General features: G+C 39.7%; 2 protein-coding genes across 3 annotated transcripts; one reads left to right on the forward strand and one right to left on the reverse strand.

Annotated features, from left to right (window-relative positions):
* Nucleotides 1–189: 189 nt before the first annotated feature.
* Nucleotides 190–4,424, forward strand: CCN6 (cellular communication network factor 6; the record flags this gene model as incomplete). Its single annotated transcript, XM_064706891.1, has 4 exons — nt 190–406; nt 763–1,005; nt 3,084–3,277; nt 3,682–4,424. Coding segments are annotated over 4 exons (936 nt in total), but the record flags the coding sequence as incomplete, so codon positions are not given.
* TUBE1 (tubulin epsilon 1) lies at nt 4,299–17,979 on the reverse strand. Of its 2 annotated transcripts, XM_064706889.1 has the most exons (12): nt 17,857–17,979; nt 17,710–17,783; nt 15,891–15,943; nt 14,709–14,766; nt 14,032–14,147; nt 12,913–13,034; nt 11,440–11,627; nt 10,456–10,631; nt 9,525–9,665; nt 7,873–8,013; nt 6,836–7,010; nt 4,299–5,773 (listed from the first exon to the last, which is right to left on the reverse strand). In XM_064706889.1, the coding sequence occupies exons 1-12, from the start codon at nt 17,879–17,881 to the stop codon at nt 5,615–5,617; spliced, it is 1,428 nt and encodes a 475-aa protein (XP_064562959.1). In that variant the 5' UTR covers nt 17,882–17,979; the 3' UTR covers nt 4,299–5,614. The 2 variants fall into 2 exon arrangements, with proteins under 2 accessions (XP_064562959.1, XP_064562960.1); XM_064706890.1 differs by lacking the exons at nt 15,891–15,943; nt 17,710–17,783; nt 17,857–17,979 and having other exon boundaries at nt 14,617–14,725.
* Nucleotides 17,980–18,334: the final 355 nt, after the last annotated feature.

An 18,334-nucleotide genomic window follows, 5' to 3' on the forward strand; every position in this document is an offset into this window, starting at 1 on the left:
TTTGATCTTGTGAAATGAGAAATGTTGTGCATTTTCATACAACTAGTCAGTTTTTTCCATCTTGACTTCATTTTATGCTATTCCAGCTACACATACTGCATTCAGTGCTCAAAATAGCCCACTCTGTGTAAGTTTTTCCACAGCCCACCAGAGCAGCCTGGAGATAAACCTTCAGAAACGGGTGAAGCCCAGCGCAAGGAGGTTTGCCGCTGGCCGTGCCGCTGCCCGCCGGTGCCAGCCTGCACCCCTGGGGTCAGCCTGGTGAAGGACGGCTGTGGCTGCTGTAAGGTCTGTGCCAGGCAGGCAGGAGAGCCCTGCAATGAAGCAGATGTCTGTGATCCCCACAAAGGGCTCTACTGTGACTACTCGGAAGACGAGCCTAGGTACGAAACAGGCGTGTGTGCATGTAAGTTGCTCCTTCATGTTCCCTTCTTGAAATCCAAGAGGGTGGGGATCACCAGGTGAATGGTTTTGGAGGAAAACTCTGCTTGCAGGTGCTGCACAGCTCTGTGCTAAAGAATTAATCCTAATTTAGCCCTCCAACTGCTCAGTCAGAGAATCTGAGAGTAGGGCTGGAACTGTATTTCAACTTACCTGCATTAGTGAAACCAGGTCATTGCGCACAAGCCTATTATTGGCAGGCATATTGATGTCCGATTTACAAAGCTGTGGATGTCATAAAGACTGACCACATTTTAGCACCCTGTTTAGCAAGACCCACGTGCTCTTCCCATGTTAGTAACTGCTGTTCACCATTTGCAGATCTGGTAGCTGTAGGATGTGAGCTCAATGGAGTTTATTACACCAACGGGCAGACCTTTCAGCCCAACCGGCTTTATAAGTGCCTGTGTGTCGGTGGTACAATCGGATGTACCCCTGCATTCACACCAAGATTAGCAGGAAGCCCCTGTGCCAGGGTTCCAGGCAGAAAGAAGCCAGGACAAACCAGCTGTGGCCTGGGACAGCACAAGCAACTTCAATCAACCAACTACAGACTGATGTCAGGTGAGCCTGACTACACTGGTAAACTTTTCTGCACATGAGCCTTTCTGCATTTAGTGTCCCTGGCTCCAGCAGCCAGGCAGGCAGCGTACTGGCACTTGCCCAATTCTTGCTCAAGGCTTTTGCAAGAGTGACTGTTGTGTCCCACTTACCCCTCTTACTCTCAGGTCACAGACTCATTTCTCTAAACCTTATAAATGTGAAAGGCAGAAAGGCTTTTGGCTTCTGTCACCAGGGAATTGGCCAAAGCATCTTTCTGCAGAGGTCTGCAGCTCATTGGATCATCCCAATTAGGGATGCTGCTGGACAGCCATTTTGCAGCCTGGGAACTGCCCCACTTTTTCCTACTTTGTGGTGTTAGCCACTCTTGGCTTTCACATACATATATTAACAAAACACAGGTCTCTTCTTTCAATAGAAAGCAGAAAATTATAAAAATTGCGTTAGGGGCTTTCCTGCATTCACAAATTTTGGTCATGGCAAGAACAATACTCCCCCCCCAAGTTCCTTATTCAGTCTGATCAAAAGCATTCATCAGCTTGTCCCTGCAGCTCTGCCAGGGTCAGTGGATATTCCCTTTAAGTCCATTCTTGCTCTGCAGCTAACATTAGCTCTCTTTTGCACTCGAAGGCAGCACCATTGCCAGAAGCAGCTATGCCAGCCCTTCCCTGGCCACAGCTGCTGTGCTTGTGCCATCTCCTTCCCTGTGCATGTGCAACTTTCCATGGTGAAAGTAATCTCCATTACAGCTAATGCAGGGACCAGAAAGCAGAGCCATTTATTTGGTGGCAGACTGAATCACCATCATGGATCAATAAAATAAAAGGATTGCAACACTTATCAGAAAAACTTTATAAAAGGCTAATGAGTAGATGCACATCAATCAATCTGTAGGTAAATAGACCTGCTTACAAAACCTGAAGTCCAGTTTGGACAACTTCTCACATGTAAGCAGTGGTCACACAAGTAAGGCAAATTAAAAAAAAAATCATCCTTACTTCAAATTACGATTCTGGAATTTGGATCAGCTGTACAGCATAGTCTTCAGAGCAGACACCCAGCTGGCAAAGACCACTTTCTGTTGGGCTCAGTTCAGGGACCCAACACCCTGCCCCCATGGTGGCTGTACGATGCTGCTCTTTGGGAGCCTTCTGAAGAAAAACACCAGGAAATTTTTTTCCCAAGTAAAGTCTTCCCCCTCCCAGTCCAGCAGAATTATCTTGTCAACTTGTCCATAAATTCCATGGATGGCTCAACGGGCTAATATATATTTTGAAAAGTCTCTTTTCTGTTAGAGTGGATAGTGAGTGCTAAGTTTTCATTTTACTCCTCTTGCTTTGTTTTCTGGCTTTCTATACTCAATTTGATTTACCTAATTCAGATACACAGAGATGTAACTAGGTCATACTTTAAAAAATGTAACAAGTATAAACAACCATTTAACTTCCTTTTATTTGTTGCAGATCTGTGACAGGCTTTTAAAATGCTTACTTCAATGAAATCTTTAAATTGCTGTCTACTTTCTAAGTAGACAGCAGTTCTGGTAATTCCAGGTATTTCTACATGTGCTCTTATATAAATGCACAGATTCCACACAGATTTTCTGTAAAACTTTTCCATGGCAATTTTGTTTCATTTTTAAGTATACTCCACCTAATCCAGCCCTTGGGCTTTTTAGTGATATCTAAAAGTGATTGGATAATTTTATTCCTCAATACAAAATCTAAAGTCTTATCAATATCTACAAAGACACAAATATTAATGTTCTCAGCAGCCTTTATAAACTATGCTTGGTCTAAAATAAAAGAAAAATCTGGACATGTCATAAAAATTCCACAATTAACTCTTTTCACACATTTCCATCACATGAAACTATGCAATTTCATAGTCTTTGGTAGGATCTGAGTATCCAGTATCACCAAAGTGTAACTGCAGCTCAGCAGAATTCTGTATACATGTTATTTATGTCTCATTTTTAGGTTTACCTACAGAAGTACCTTCATGAACAGAAATCAAATTCTTATCCTTGTATTTTCAATTCAAACTTTAGGGGCTGCATAAATAAAATATTGCTGTCTTAGCTTACAGAAGCTTACCACTAGTTTTGAAGAAAAAGTGCCTCATACAGGCAACTCCCTGGACACCCTGTTCCAGGACCTGTGGCATAGGCATATCCAGCAGAGTGACCAACGACAACAGAAAATGTGAAATGAAGAAAGAAAAGAGATTATGCTTCATCCAGCCTTGTTTGACCAATATGTTGAAGAAAATAAAGGTATTTTCTATCATAAAATTAGTTCCTAATAGAAAATGAAAATATTGGAACTAATGGAAAAATGGATGCATTAGCAAGTACTAATAAAACATTAACTTCTTTCTTTTTTACGGATTTTAAAATAACTCTTCTATGTTTTCTACCATTAATCTTCATGTTTCAATAGCAAACTATAGATGTGCAATTTCAAACAAAAGAAGGTAATGTCCTGAAATATAAGTGCTGCTAATGCTGTCCTGATGCACAGTCACTCTGAAAGTATCTCCTGTTTGTTGACTGACAAAGGAAAAAACAGACAGCTTTCAGACTGAGTGACTTCCAAGATATTTCTAAGTAAATGTTGCAACTTTTTCTTACATGATCTGCAATTAATGTTCAGGGTTTTCTTTGTTTTAATATTAAAGATTCCAAAGGGAAAAACATGCCAACCAACTTTCCAGCTTCCAACAGCAGAGAAGATAGTTTTTTCCGGGTGCTCAACTACTCAAAGATATAAACTGACTTTCTGTGGAGTGTGTTTGGACAAGAGGTGCTGCACTCCTAACAAGTCCAAAATGATCACTGTACAGTTTGAGTGTCCCAACGAAGGCTTCTTCAGGTGGAAGATGATGTGGATAACATCGTGTGTGTGCCAGAGGATTTGCAGTGCTCCAGGAGATATGTTTTCCCAACTCAAACTCCTATGACAAATGACACCATTGACTGTAACACAGGGAGTGCAACAGCACATTCACACCCTGAAGAGTCAGCACAACTCCCTGCCACAGCAGTGTTTATCATGAAACTACAGAAGTGAATATTCACTCATTAATTAAATAGCACCTGTAAAACGCCAGAGGGCATCTTTTTAAATGTAACTGTTTTTACATGAGGAGGTACATTCCTGAGGATGTACCCGACACTAGCAGTACTCAAACAAGAACTCTGGGTGACTGTGAAAGGTACAGCAAGAGGGCTTCATACCCCACTGTAACAAGCTTTTGCCTACAAATACAAACAGATGCTCCAACCTCTTGGGAAAAAAACTGCCCTGTTTTTCATATCTTCATCTATCGTTCTTCATTCTTAAATTAATATTTTCTGCTATACATCTGAAATAGTAAAACACATCAATGCTGAAACATTGAAACAGAAGTTGCCAACTTCAATCTCAGACTGCTTTTTGCAACAGACTGTCTCTAGCGCCATGGATATAAACACTGGATGTGCAAAGGAACAAATAAGTGGGCAACTGCAGATAACAGACGTGAGACTTAAGAAAATTTATAGTTTTAGAACGTTTTCTTAAAAATGCTCTCAACAAATGTTATCACAATACTTTATTGAATACTTCTGGGCTTACACATTCAAAATTGTGCTTACTTACATATCCACTCCAACCGCACTAGAAGGGCTTCAAATTTCAAGAAATCAATCCATTCTGACCTGTAACAGCCCACTGGCAAGCAACTGGAAATAGCTGTACATTCTATTTTGGAAAAATTCTCACTGTAATATAAAAAGCTGCTTGATACCCCAATAATTATAAATATTAAAACATCTACTTTACTTGCATTCTTTCAAGGCTATAAGTGTTTTTCTCCAAATGGTATTAACTTCATCATAAGTGCATGTTTTGCTCAGAGGTATTCTGTATTATCTCATTATCAAGTGCAACTCAGCATTCATTCATATGAATCATTAAAATATTAATTAATATTCCAAGCATAATACTTGAAACAAAATTTATTTTTTAAAATTTTCTGTTATTGCTGATTTTGGTATTAACTGAGAATCCTCTAATATAGTTAACTACAACACAGGAGCAGAAATACCAAAATGAGAAACATAGCTTAGAGCATTCTGAAACGTCTGCTGCAAAGTGTAAGAAAGCAGTTTCATTAGAGACTTGCTTTCATCTTTGAAAAGACTACATGGGCTTTTCTTCTCTTCGTAGTTGCTTGTTAAAAACTAAATCTAGCAATGGTAATCCTTCCTTGAAGCAAGACCAACCTTTAGTTTACTGGAAGTTGAAAGTCTGAGAAAATAATTACATTTTTGGCTACTACATGCAACCTCTCCTCCTACTCTTCACAGCATATTGTGTGTCAATTTACTCCACAATTAGGATTACAGTCCTTACTGATACCAGCCACAATTAGGTGCCTTCAAATCTTTCTCACAGGCATGGCTCCCCACTTAATGATCACTCTTGAGGAAAGGAAGCTGTTCTGCTGGTCCCACTTTGGAATTACAATAGCCAGGATGTTGGAAGTCATTCTGGTTAACTAAAGTGGCTGGATGTTTAGGGAAAGTGCTTATTTGTTGTTATTGTTTTTAAAATCAGTTCTTCCTTCTTTAAACAGCTATCTTCAGTCTTGAAGCATCTATTCTAGGCCCACCCTTTGTAGCATCCAATTCATTGTACTCTTCTATTAGGTCAGACAAAGAGGATACAGCTTCTGAAAAACAGCTTTGCTCCATCCCATCTATTTGCAGATAATGGTGAAGGTGAGCCTAAGAGGATAAAAAAAAAATAAAAAAAATCAGTGTTATCCTTTTCTAGGTATTTGATTGCTTTGGCTCAGTAAATACCAGTTAGCCTGTACTGAAGGCGGGGGGAAGTGCAAGCAGTGTTGAAATGGCACTTAGAAATTTATATCATGACATCCATCCCTTGTTTAAACACTCGGCAAGTTTGGTAACAATCCCCTAGTGAATCACGGTCGATATTACTGATTTCCTAAAATCCATCTTTTCATATTGTGTTCTTGGGTACACCAGACCAGCTGTGGATTGGGTTTACCTGGCAGGGTTTTGGCAGCAGGGGAGTGCAGGGCTGCAGGGGTGGCTTTTGTGAAAAAAACAGGAGCTGCCCCCATGCTGAACAGAAGCATCCCAGCCAGCTCCACTGTGGACGTGCCACTGGCCACAGCTGAGCCCACTAGTGATGCTGGCAATGCCTCTGTGACAGCTGGGGGGTAAAAATGCTGCACAACAGCTGTGACAGAAGACTCAAGAAAATGTCAGAGAAACAGTCCTGCAGACACTAAGATCAGCAAAAAAGGAACAGAATTCTGAGGCTGGGAAGAAGGCAGTGGAGTGGGGGTGAAGGTGTTTTCAGGGTTTTTTTAATATTTTTTGCCATCCTACTCTACTATTATTGGCAATAAACTAAACTAATTTTCCAAATGCCAAGTCTGTTTAGCCCATGACAATAACTGGTGGTTGTTCTCCCAGTCTTGATCTTGACCCACAAGTTTTTCACTGTACTTTTCTCCTGTCCTACTGAGGAAGTGAAGTGAGAGAAAGCTCAGTGGACTACAAGGTTTAGATTAGATATTTGGAAGAAATCATTTACTGTGCACTGGAACAGGTTGCCCAAAGAACCTGTGGATGCGCCATCCCTGCAAGTGTTCCTGGCCAGGTTGGATGGGGCTTTGAGTCACCTGGTCACACAAATAAAACCCTTGGGCTGTTAATTACAAACAGTCTGTTCACAACACTAAGATCTGGGTTTCAATAATGCAAGAGGCTAGTGATTAGTGACTATGGACATTATAATGATAAGAATTGTACCTTTTTCTTGTAGAGCTTCATAAATCTGTCTTTGAGTTCAATGAAAGTCGGTTTTACACAGGTGTTGTTTGCTAAAGCCAGAAGGGAATGGGAATGACCCACAGGAGGTACTGAACACAAACCAGTTTTCCACCCCTCTTGATTCCAGGAGACAAAGTGCAGAGAAGGCTTCAACCTGTGATACAAAAATTTAATTAACTAAGAAATATAAAGAACACAAAGGCTAACAACTAACAGTCTGAAAGATTAACATTTAAGCACTCAGGATTAAGGAGGACAGTTTTAACTACCACTGTGAATAAGATATTTTAGACTTCAGACTAAACCACTTTGTCTCAATGTTAAATTTAAATTGAAAACATGCATTGTGTTTTGTTAATTTAATGCATCAGGATTTGAAAAGTGAAGTTACAAGTACCTGTTTCTATAAAAGGGACTGGAAGCACTCTGAGATTTAATAAAGGGGCAGATTAATAGTTTGTGAAGGTAATCAGTCTACCTGTAGTTTTGAAACAAATAAAATACTTTAGATTCCCAGAAATTTTCCCCATGCACCCCTATCTGCCTATAAATTCCATTTTGCCTGCCTTTCCTGTTACATCTATGTAGCTCAATACTGTTAAAGAAAATGGGTGTTAACACAACACAGAGTTGTTAAAATAAAGATTATTTCCTACCTATGCGAAAGTAATCATGGAAAGAGAAGGGCCTTCTGTTCAGCAAAAACAAACTTCTACTACACAACTCATTACTCCAACATCCTTTGCTGTTGGGAGACCCCTGAAAGGGTGGACTTTGCTTTTTTTTGCAATTTTGAGGAAGACAGGAGTAGCACCTCCCTTTATTTGAAAATCCAGGAATAACTTTTTTCACTCATTGCATAAGTTAGTTATGTTTTCTTCCCTTCTAAAATTAAGAAAAGGAAGTTGGAGTAAACTGATTTGGTATTGAAACTGTTCAAATGAAAAGCTGGAATGCTCTGGACAACTGCCAATTTCTGTACAAATCCCATGACTACTCTGTGTGGTATTACAAACCTTTCAATATTTCTGCGAAGGTCTGAAACCTGCACATTTCCTCGAACAAGAAGTGCACAGGCCAGGTAGAGGCTGTGCTTTGGATCTGCTCGAATTAGTTGATGATCTCTGCTAAACGCATCTGAGAACATCTGATCCAACCTGGGTGAAAAGAAAACAGTTATCTACTCTTACTAAAGTAGGATACAAAGGTTCTTCAGAATGCCCCCCTTCAGGGTTTAAAAGTTCATAAAATCCTGGATAAAGGTACATTTAACCCAGGACCATAAATGATAGGAAAGATTCAAACCTTTAAATGTACATATGTTGGTAATAGAGTTTTTAAAACACACTAGATCCATTTTTTCCTTAACCACAAGTTACAAGCCGCTGTTGAATCAGAGAAGCTGCCTTTATAAAGGCAATTTGAGGCCAATGGTTACAAAGTCTAAAAACTATGTAAAAGGATTTAACTACTTGGGGTTCTGGTTACGTGGCAATTTGAGTGGACAATCTCACTGGGAAGGATCTGACAAGGGATATCAAAGTGCTGACCCTTACAGAACTGATTATCTGCCTGTTACACTTTATTATTTAAAAGGATCAATGAGTCATAGAACTGTATTAATTTTGATTAATGATTTGGGAAAAGACAGGCTATATCTACTTGCCTAGTCTACTTATTCTAATTTTATCACACATGACTACTTTAAAAGATGACATTGCAGATCATATTCTTTCTCTCTTCACTTCCAAGTTTCACTGTACTGTGGGATACCAAAGATGGTGTTCTGTGGACTCACAACATCTAAGCCATTCTTTTTACTTGTTCCAAATACTGTACATTTATAATCTCTATTTTTTTTTCTTATACAATCTCTGCCACAACCTGCCGATTACAAAAAAATAAAGGGGAAAAAATAATACTGTTCCCATTTCATTCTGAAACATCTTTGACCACCTCCTCATAGTCAGCTACCTTCCCCCCAGCCCTATACCATATCCTCAAGGTATGTTCTCAACAGATCTGACTGTCACAACTTGCAAAGTAAGTGTGGTTCTGCTCTCTTCTCCACTTTGCATACTTCCATCACTTACCCTTAGCTGTCTCCACCACTATTTGTCTCTATCTCACTCTTGCTGACTGAACATAATCCACCAAACCCAGTAAAATTTATTTTAAACGGTAATTTTTCTGCTATGTCAATGGGATAAATATCTCACAAAATTTGACACATCAGCTTATCATTACAACACGATGTTAAATAGGCTCACTGCCCTCACTGCATCTCCAGACTGAAGTAAGATAAATACTGAAGTATTTCCCCAAAGAGCCTAGTTAATCCCTTGTTTGTCTTTAGAGTATTTTGTCGGTCAACGGCAAGCTGTTACTCAAAAAAACTTGTGGTGTGGGTTCTAAGTAATACATTTTCCCAACAGAAACACTTCCAGCAGAGATTAAAAGCATGTCAAGTTTACTGGCTCAACCATTACATAAAAAAGGGACAGCAGATGTTCCATAAATCAGCAGGATGAATTTGAAAATGTGGCAGATATACAAGTTTCAGAACTTCCACCCTTAGTTTGGCTACAGAATAGAATTTTAAAATGAAAACTATGGAAAAATCAGAAATTAAGCTTTAAATGTGAAACTCCAATATTATTTTTCTTACCTTCTAGAAGGAACATTAACATCTGCCAGTGTATACAGAGGAGTCAAGCTTGAAACCAAATAATGAAGTCGAGGAAATGGAACCAAATTCATGCTGATTTCATTAAGATCCATGTTTAGGGAACCTTCAAATCTAGCAGAGCTGAAAAATCAACAAATTGCTATGAAACTGATACAAACTAAGTACATAACTTCTATAAGAAAGTGAAATCTATTTTCCAGCTGTTCTATACAATAAAACTGTAAAACAACACAGCATTCAAGCAAGTGTTCGAGTATAATCACACAACTTTCACATCTGTCAGTAACAGTGCTATGTCTTACTTATACTTCTCATTAAAGAAGAGTAAGTTACGAAGAGTGATTTCTTGTTTCCCAATTGGAGTCTTTAGCATTCATTTATTATCATTAATAATGTTTAATACCACTTAATACTGGTTAATTAATACCAGCTGGTTAATACCAGTTAATTATTACCACTTTTACTAAACAGGCTATAGTAAAACACATGTGACTTAGCATTCCTGACAAGCTGTTTAAAAGAAAAACAGGCCAACCAGAAGTATAAAGTATATTTCTGGCAGCAATAGACAGTTTATGAGCACAAATGATCTGACAATATTTACAAAATAATGCCTAGAAAGACAAACCTCCGTGGGTTCCATTATGCACTTGTAAAAGACAATTTCCTTCAGCCTATAAACTTACCTCAGGTTTAAGGTTATCATGGCTAAAGCAGCACCACTACAATCTGAATACTTCCAAGTACTTTAGCATTTAGTAACCACTTGTAAAGACAAGACTCACATTGTAATATAAGGAAATAATGTAATTAATACTACTCAAGTTGATGCAGGCCTGCATATTTACAGCACCCACCACCTCCAGCAATCAATCCTATTTTGTTACAGAGGAATAACCTGTAACTTTACCTGGTCAGGTTCAGCAGCAAGTTGGCTACGATGTTGTTCATTGCATCAAATGGCTTCTCAGGTAGTGTTTTTGCACTGCCTGCACTTGATGTTACCAAGCTGTTTTGCTTCACAGTTGATCCTAACTTCCCAGAATTGATCATTTGATGAATTTTATTAACTATCTCAAACAGAGACTTTGAAAGAGAGGGAAAAAAAAAAAGCACAGAAGTAGTCTTGAGTACAGAACTTTGAAATTCAGTAACACACATTTCATTTCTAATCTTGAAAGCTCAGACATGTAATGTTAGGTTAAAGATTATACCTTGATACATCTAAGTCCAACTTTTGAGCAATTCCAGTTGATTGAAGTGTTTCTAAGTCTGTGCCTTACATATCACAAATATATACACAACTTGACTCAGAAGTTTGAATTTTATTCAATTATTCAAAATGCTTATGAAAATTTAAAAAGCAGTTTTAGAAGAGAACACCTGTGAAGCCAAAAATGTAGTTTCTAACTAAATTTCATTTTCTCTTGCTTTTTTCATAAACAAACAGCAAGACAGCCACTGAAGCTAGATTCAAATGAGTCTAGCACTTTGCAAGGTCAGGTATATCTATGATGCCCATATCACTAATCAGCACAGTTAAGCTTATTGGAATCTGGAGAGATCAGAGGTCCTTGAAGCACCCTACTAACACCATGCACAAATTGATTGTTAAAAGAATTGAAGACACTATCTCAGTAAATAGAAGCTTTTCACTGTTTATCCTGAAATAGACACGATAAAATTTACTCTACCTTAGTTTGAAGGAGCAGAGCAACTTTTTAGTGATACCCATGTTCATTTCAAAAGCTTGCAAGTGACTTAGAAGTTAAATGACTACTTTAAAAACTGAAATTGTGCTTTCAGATATTTTGTATGCAAATCAGTACTGAAATGGAAGAGACATTTCCACATTCTAATAAAAAAATTACATAAATAGTATATAATTTCTTACTTCATTCTCTATTGGTAGCACACAGTCTGCATGTTCATTAAGCTCCTTCATAGCCAGAACACTGTTATATGGAGAAGTAATAACATCATCTTCACCAGAGGGATAAACTGAAGTAACAAATCTATATACTTCTGGGAATTCCTCCTCAAGCAAGTTTAGTACAAAAGTTCCAAGACCAGATCCTGTCCCTAATTATGAATGAAGACAGAATGAGAGAAGACAGGTTCCCCACATTATCTTAGGCTCTACGACTCATGTAGGAGACATACAACTTTTCAATTATATATATTAATGAATATTTTCTGAAGCATTTGGCAGACAGTAGAGGGTACTCAAATGTAATTAAGGCAGGAAGGTTTGTCCCAGACAGGAAATTAATTATGTAATAAAATTATTTCCCACAGTATGCCAGTCAGAATGAAGAATACAGTCTCAAAGATTTCTGCAAACCAAAAAGTCCTATGATGTAACAAACATTTTTCTGACCTAGTATTTCTACTTCTTATTTTGAATTCTTTAATTTGAATTATGAAACACAACATTTGCTTAAAAGCATTGAACTGCCCCAAACAATACTATTTTCATATTAGGGTTTCTTTATGAAATTTTCTCATTCTTCAGTAAAAACAGAACTGCCCCTTCCCCCCAGCAGACAGGCTTTTTTCCTCATTAACACTAAGGACACAGCCCTGAGTTCAAAACAGAACAGAACTGTGGTCTGTTTCTGAATATTCAGCTACATTCTCAGTGGCAGACAATTTAATCTATGAACAAGACAGCAATTTTCAGAGTAACAGAAACAGTACCTCCAGGGTATCTGAAATTTAGCCACAAAAAAGGCCTTTGACAAAATTATTGCTTCATATTTAGAGCTATTTTCTGTGTCTTTTTCTACATCATAACCAGTTATAATACATGCTACTCTCAGATTTCTGGGGTAGGAAGGCTTAATGGCAATGCAATAATGACAAAGCTTACACCACAAAGGATTCTTCCTTTTGGTTTATTAACTAACTAGATCAGATTCAAGAAAATTATGAGGAAGGAAAATAGAAAAACAAAGTTTTTCCAAAGTTAAGCAACATTAGAAGTCTCCTTCAAAGCCCTTTGGAAAACTCTTTCCCCACAATTAAAATGATTATGACAATGCTGTCAGTGTTCAGAGGTCACTGACCCTTCTGCTCAGTAATACCTCAGTGTTTGTCTTTGGTACCTGTCTTGACCTACTCACTGCCTCATGTTTAGAATTTCAGCTGCATTTTTGTTGTGGGTAGCACATCAGAGCTCCTCAGTGCCCTAATATAACTAGTGATAAATAATTACAGGTCCACTTAATTGCACTATGTTAATTTTTTTAATCTGCATTCTGAATGATGTAGATTATTATACTGATTTTCTTTTCAAGATCCATGTTTGTTTTTTTTTTTCATCTGTGGCTATTGCAGTCATACTCCCCATAAGAAGATTACTTACCACCTCCCATGGAATGAATTATAAAGAAACACTGTAGACAATCACAATGTTCAGCAGTTTTTCTCAGCTTTTCCACTATGTTTTCCCGGTACTGACAGCCATATATCTTATGACCTACAGCCCTGAGGATATGAAAAGTACTTTAAAACCTCCCCTCAAAAAATCAAACTAAATTTTTAATTTTAAATCCTTTTTAGAGTTCAGGGTCCAAAGCTGGGTGCAACACCTCATCTGTGAGAGTTTCTAAGTTGTGAGTACATATGAGCATACGGGAGTCAGGACATGGCTTTAAACTGGAGGATGCAAAGAGGTCTAAGTTCACAACTTTGGAGTACACACATTATTCTGTAGTGAAAAGGAAATAAACTCCCACGCTGGATAATCCAGTTGTAGTAATGAAAGCTACATAGTCCTTAAAAATCAAGATACCCCTATGTAATAAATGTGCAGATAATCTTTTGAGTACTATGCAAGTCAGTTGCTACTAGTAACAAAAAACCCCAAACAGCTCATTTTCAACACACTTGTCTGCTAGAAGATGGTAAAGGTGGTAGATGGTAAAGACTGCTTTACTCTCCATATTGCACTCTTTTTTGCTACATTTGCTGGTGATTTGCTTTCCAATCTGTAGTGCACTGAACATTATTAGAGCACCTTAAGGTCTCTGTGAAAATTTGGAATTCATTATGTTAACCCATCTTTTTCTGAATTTTTCTTTTGGTAATGTAGTTTACATGCACAAAGTCAGACTCTGCTTAGAAATCAGAAGTGCATTTGTTCATATATCTCATTTCCACAGTAGCTGCACAGTCTCAAGCTAGATTATAGCTTTGACTAAGCAATGAAAGCAGCTGAATGCCAAAGAAACAAAAATAAAAAGCATGCTCTTTTGTAAAGAAAATCAAAAAAGAAGAAGAAAAAAGAGAAAAAATTATATATCAGCAGAATTATTCTTCTGTAAAAGCCTTTTCAAAGCCCTCCTCCAGGCAAGAGCGACTCCAAGTTTGCTGGTAAAATGCTGCAGCTCTCCAGATGCAGAACGAAAGCTACAGTTTTCATTTCCCCTTTCAAATGCCATCTAATTAGCTGCTAAGAAATGTGTTCTAAAGAGGTTCTCACCAGTTGTTTCCTGAACCAGAAACATCTGTGATAAGCTGCTTGCTATCAAACACATCCCTCAATGGTCCCTGTAGAATTTCATTTACCACACCCTCCTCCATGTCAATCAACAGCGCCTTCAAGAATGGAAAGAATTTAAATTCAGTCAGTAAGCAAACCACCCTTAAAATAATCACACAAAGAAATATGAAATTATTGACAATACCAAAGGAATTCTGTTTTCACTCTGCTCCACAGAAACTTTTTCCCACCCTAGTTGTTAACTAGGAGACCAACTAGATTCACCTTAGCTGATTTGCTAGTTGTTTGATAGGACTGCATTTCAGATGAAATTTTGTTAAAATTTTATAATGCTTTTTCCCATTACTTAGGAATAAAAAAATTAAAACATTTTTATGTTTCAAGTTTCCTTGCTTCATAATCATTTAAAGTGGCTCAAAGAAGCCCAACCCTTAGTTAATAATATCTGCAATAATTTTATTAAAATTCCAATATGAGTTACTCAACAAGACTGGCAGCAAACTGTATTTACTGCATTAATAAAAGTTAATATTAGAAATTTTACTTTCAAAGCAATACTTAAACCTGCATGCAATTTTAAGAACTTCAGGAGAATTCCCACACAGTTGGGCATAAATATTCAAAGTAAAAACAGTGACCTTTATAGATTGCCTTACTCGTGCTTTTAAAGAGCAGATTTTTCCTCTGTAAATATCAGGACCAGTATCACCACTTCTGAAAAAAAAAAAAAACCAGAAAAATCAAAGATCATATTTGCAGCATAAAATATATACTACAATAAAATTTTATCTCTTATATATTGTGTTTGGAGGACTATGACAATGCAAACAAACAGAAACACCCTGAACATGCTGCTAATAGCTTATAATTCCTGAAAGTAATGCAATTACAGGATATGAACTCAACCAGAATTATCCTAAACATTATTTCAAGAAGCTGAAAGATAAGCATAAAAGTTTACTCTCAGACAGAGCCTCTGCTTAGTAGCAATTCTACAAGCACTGCCAGAACTGGAAAGGATTATCTTTTATCAGCATGTGATACGTGTATCCACATCAAACAATGGAAAAAAGCTACCCATGAGCTTTTCAGTGGGAGCAGTACAACACTGTGCTTGTGCTCCAGGTGTGAAAGCTCTGTAACTGCACCAGCACAGTTCTGGGCTTGACTTATTCTGCTTATTATGATTTAGCAGTTCAGAAATCCTGCCAGGCTGACACAGCTAAATCCTCCTTCTTTCCCAGGATTGGTTGCACTGAGCCAACATAGCAGACTATATATTATGTTACAATTTTCCCACTCGAATGATGAGATACTATGGTCTGGCCAAACTATATTCAGCACAGGGAGGGGAAAAAAGGCAGGGATACTGGAACACTGATCTTATTTCCTCTTCCATTACTTACCTAATCTGGGAGCTGGCCAAGCCTAAATTTAAAGTATGTCTTAAGACAATACTACATTTAGCCACCATTATATTCACAAAACATCAGCTAAAATTCAGCGCTGATGTTCTGAGCCTACTGAGTCCCATCAGGGACAGGGAGAAAAGAGTACAGGGCTGCACTAGATTACTCAAGGATTTTCCAACTTGTCACTCAGAGATGATCTCTAGACACTTCTCATTAGGTGAGCAGCTCACAGCAGCCTCCAGTACCCATGTGATTCCTCTAGCCTACAGGACACCTGCAGGACTACACTGGAGCACCAGTAAATCCTCCTCGAGAATTTCTCTTCAGGGACTAACAGAATTCAAGGAGGAAATAAAACCAACCCCAAAAAACACTTATTTTTCTGATCTACCATGTAATCTCATGAACTGGTTGATAAAAACTTACCTTGTATCTACATTCCTAAAGAAACTGCTTAAGGCTTCATCATAAATTCCTTTCTGAAAGGAAACAACACAAAATTATGTGTAACGTCAAAAATTCTCAGTGTTTTTTCATGGAATAATTTAAGTTGGCAGGGATCTCTGAAGGATACCTGTCAAACTTCACAACTTGAAACTGAGTGAACATCTCTGTAGAACCCAGCTAGTTTTAGTCATCTCCAAAAAGAACACTTCATTGAAACATCAGCTTGTTATTAAAGACTGAGAGAATGTAACCAAGAAATTAATTTGTCAGCACAATATTAAGCAACTGTAGTAGTTTACTGAAGATCCCAATGCAATAATTGAAGAGCTGCTCTTCAGCTGACTCAGTTCATCACTGATAGACCTCTCAGTTCGTCATGAGTTCCAAGCCTGTGATACCAATGCCCATGGAGTTCTGCAAAGAGGACAGCCCAATCACACTGATTCCTGAACTCCCTGCCAAGGGGTTCAATGGCAATTACTTACCCCAAAATAAAACTAAAAAGATCTGACAAGTTTAAATACCTTTAGTCACAGCAAGAAAAGTGTGATTTTGTTCAGGGTACTCAGCACAATCCTATGCCCTCTTCATGTGGCTATTCTGGTCAGTAAAGCTGTACAGCAAGCCATGGCATAAGCTAACATGGAAAACAATGGTGGGCTTTGGGGGTGTCCTCTTTTGCTTTACTGCCAGTGGCAAAGTAGCAGCACTGAACAGCCCTCACCGTGTTGTTAACAGCCTCAGACCTGCTAATGCCTGGCTGTAGGGAGACACACTGAGCTTTTCAGGTGGAGAAAGCTGGCCAGAATTAGTGATCACAGAATATTCTGAGTTGGAAGGGACCCAGAAGGAACACAGAGTCCAACTCTTAGCCTTTCAAAAGACACCTGAAGAGTCACACCATGTGCCTGACAGTGTTGTCCAAATGCTTCTTGGGCTCTGACAGTCTTGGCGCCGGGGAGTCTGCTCCAGTGGCCAACCACCCCCTGGGTGAAGAACCTTTTTCTAATATGTAACTTAAATGTTCCCTGACACAACCTTAGGCCATTCCTTCGGGTCTTGTCACTGGTCATGACAGAGATCAGTGTCTGTCCCTCCTCTTCCTGTCAGGGGAACATTGCAGACTGCCATGAGACCCTCAGTCTCCCCCAGGCTGAACAGACCAAGTGACCTCAGCTGCTCCTCATATGGCTTCCTCTCAAGACCCTTCACTATCCTCATGGTCCTTCTCTGGATGTTCTCTGACAGCTTGATGTGGTTTTTTACATTATGGCACCCAAAACTGCACACAGGACATGAGGTGAGGCCACGCCAGCTCAGAGCAGAGCAGAGTGGGGCAATCCCCTCCCTTGCCTGGCTGGTGATGCTGAGCCTGGTGCCTCCAGGACACCACTGCCCTCTTAGCTGCCAGGGCACTGCTGACTCATGTTCCTCTTGCCATCGACCAGGAGCCCCAGGTCCCTTTCCACAGCGCTGCTTCCCAGCCTCTCATTGCCCAGTCTGTCCGTACATCCAGCGTTGTCCCATCGCAGATGCAGGATGCGCTAATCCCCGTTAAACTTCTCACGGCTGGTGACTGCCCACCCTCTGATTTAACGGGGTTCCTTGAGAGTTAAGAGCTAACCTTACGTTTTGTTTTCATGGTTAGTGAAACGGCACAAGAAGCCGGGGGTGGCTGTGCCCACAGTGAAGCGCCCTTGGTTTAAGCAAACAAACACAGCGCTCCGCAGCCGCAGCGACGGACGCGGGCGGCAGCGAGGGCGGCTCGCCCGGGCCGGCGGGACAGCGGCGCCCTTACCTTGTTGACGGCGGCGTGTTCCCGCAGCGCCAGGTCCCAGAAACGGCATCCCACCTGGTTCCCGCACTGTCCCACTGCAAAGGGGAGAGACACGGCTCAGGCACGGGGAGGGGGCGGCGGGAGGTCCGGGCGCCACGACCCCCTTACCCTGCACCACCACCGACTGGGTCATGGCAGAGCCGCCGGCGCAGGCCTCTTTCGAAATCGGCGCCCGGAAGCCGCGCCCCCCGAGTTCCTGCGGTGGAACGTCCCAACGGGCGCTCGCGGCTGCCCACCGCGAGTGGAACGTGCCATTAGGGAGCGGGGGGGGAGAGCGGGGGGACAGCACGGGGGTGTGGTGAGGTTTTCATACACTCGGAGGGTCTGAGGGGGACCTGAGAGGGGCTGCGGGGTCTCGGCTGGGGCCCAGATATAGGAGGCCTGACAAAAACCCAACATAAAGTCTCTGTACAAGAGAACAAAAGTATTTCCATGCACTACAGTTCATTATCCTTTATGGATAAAATGTTGTAATAATAAAGCGCTTTATTTTCCCCAAATACATAATTCAGGGAGATGGCGTGAAATGTGTGAAACGGTATGAAAATACAAACTAAAAATTAAATGAAAAAGCGGCCATTTGGAA

The sequence above is a fragment of the Zonotrichia leucophrys genome, chromosome 3 (assembly GCF_028769735.1).
Source record: "Zonotrichia leucophrys gambelii isolate GWCS_2022_RI chromosome 3, RI_Zleu_2.0, whole genome shotgun sequence".
Lineage (NCBI taxonomy): Eukaryota > Metazoa > Chordata > Aves > Passeriformes > Passerellidae > Zonotrichia > Zonotrichia leucophrys.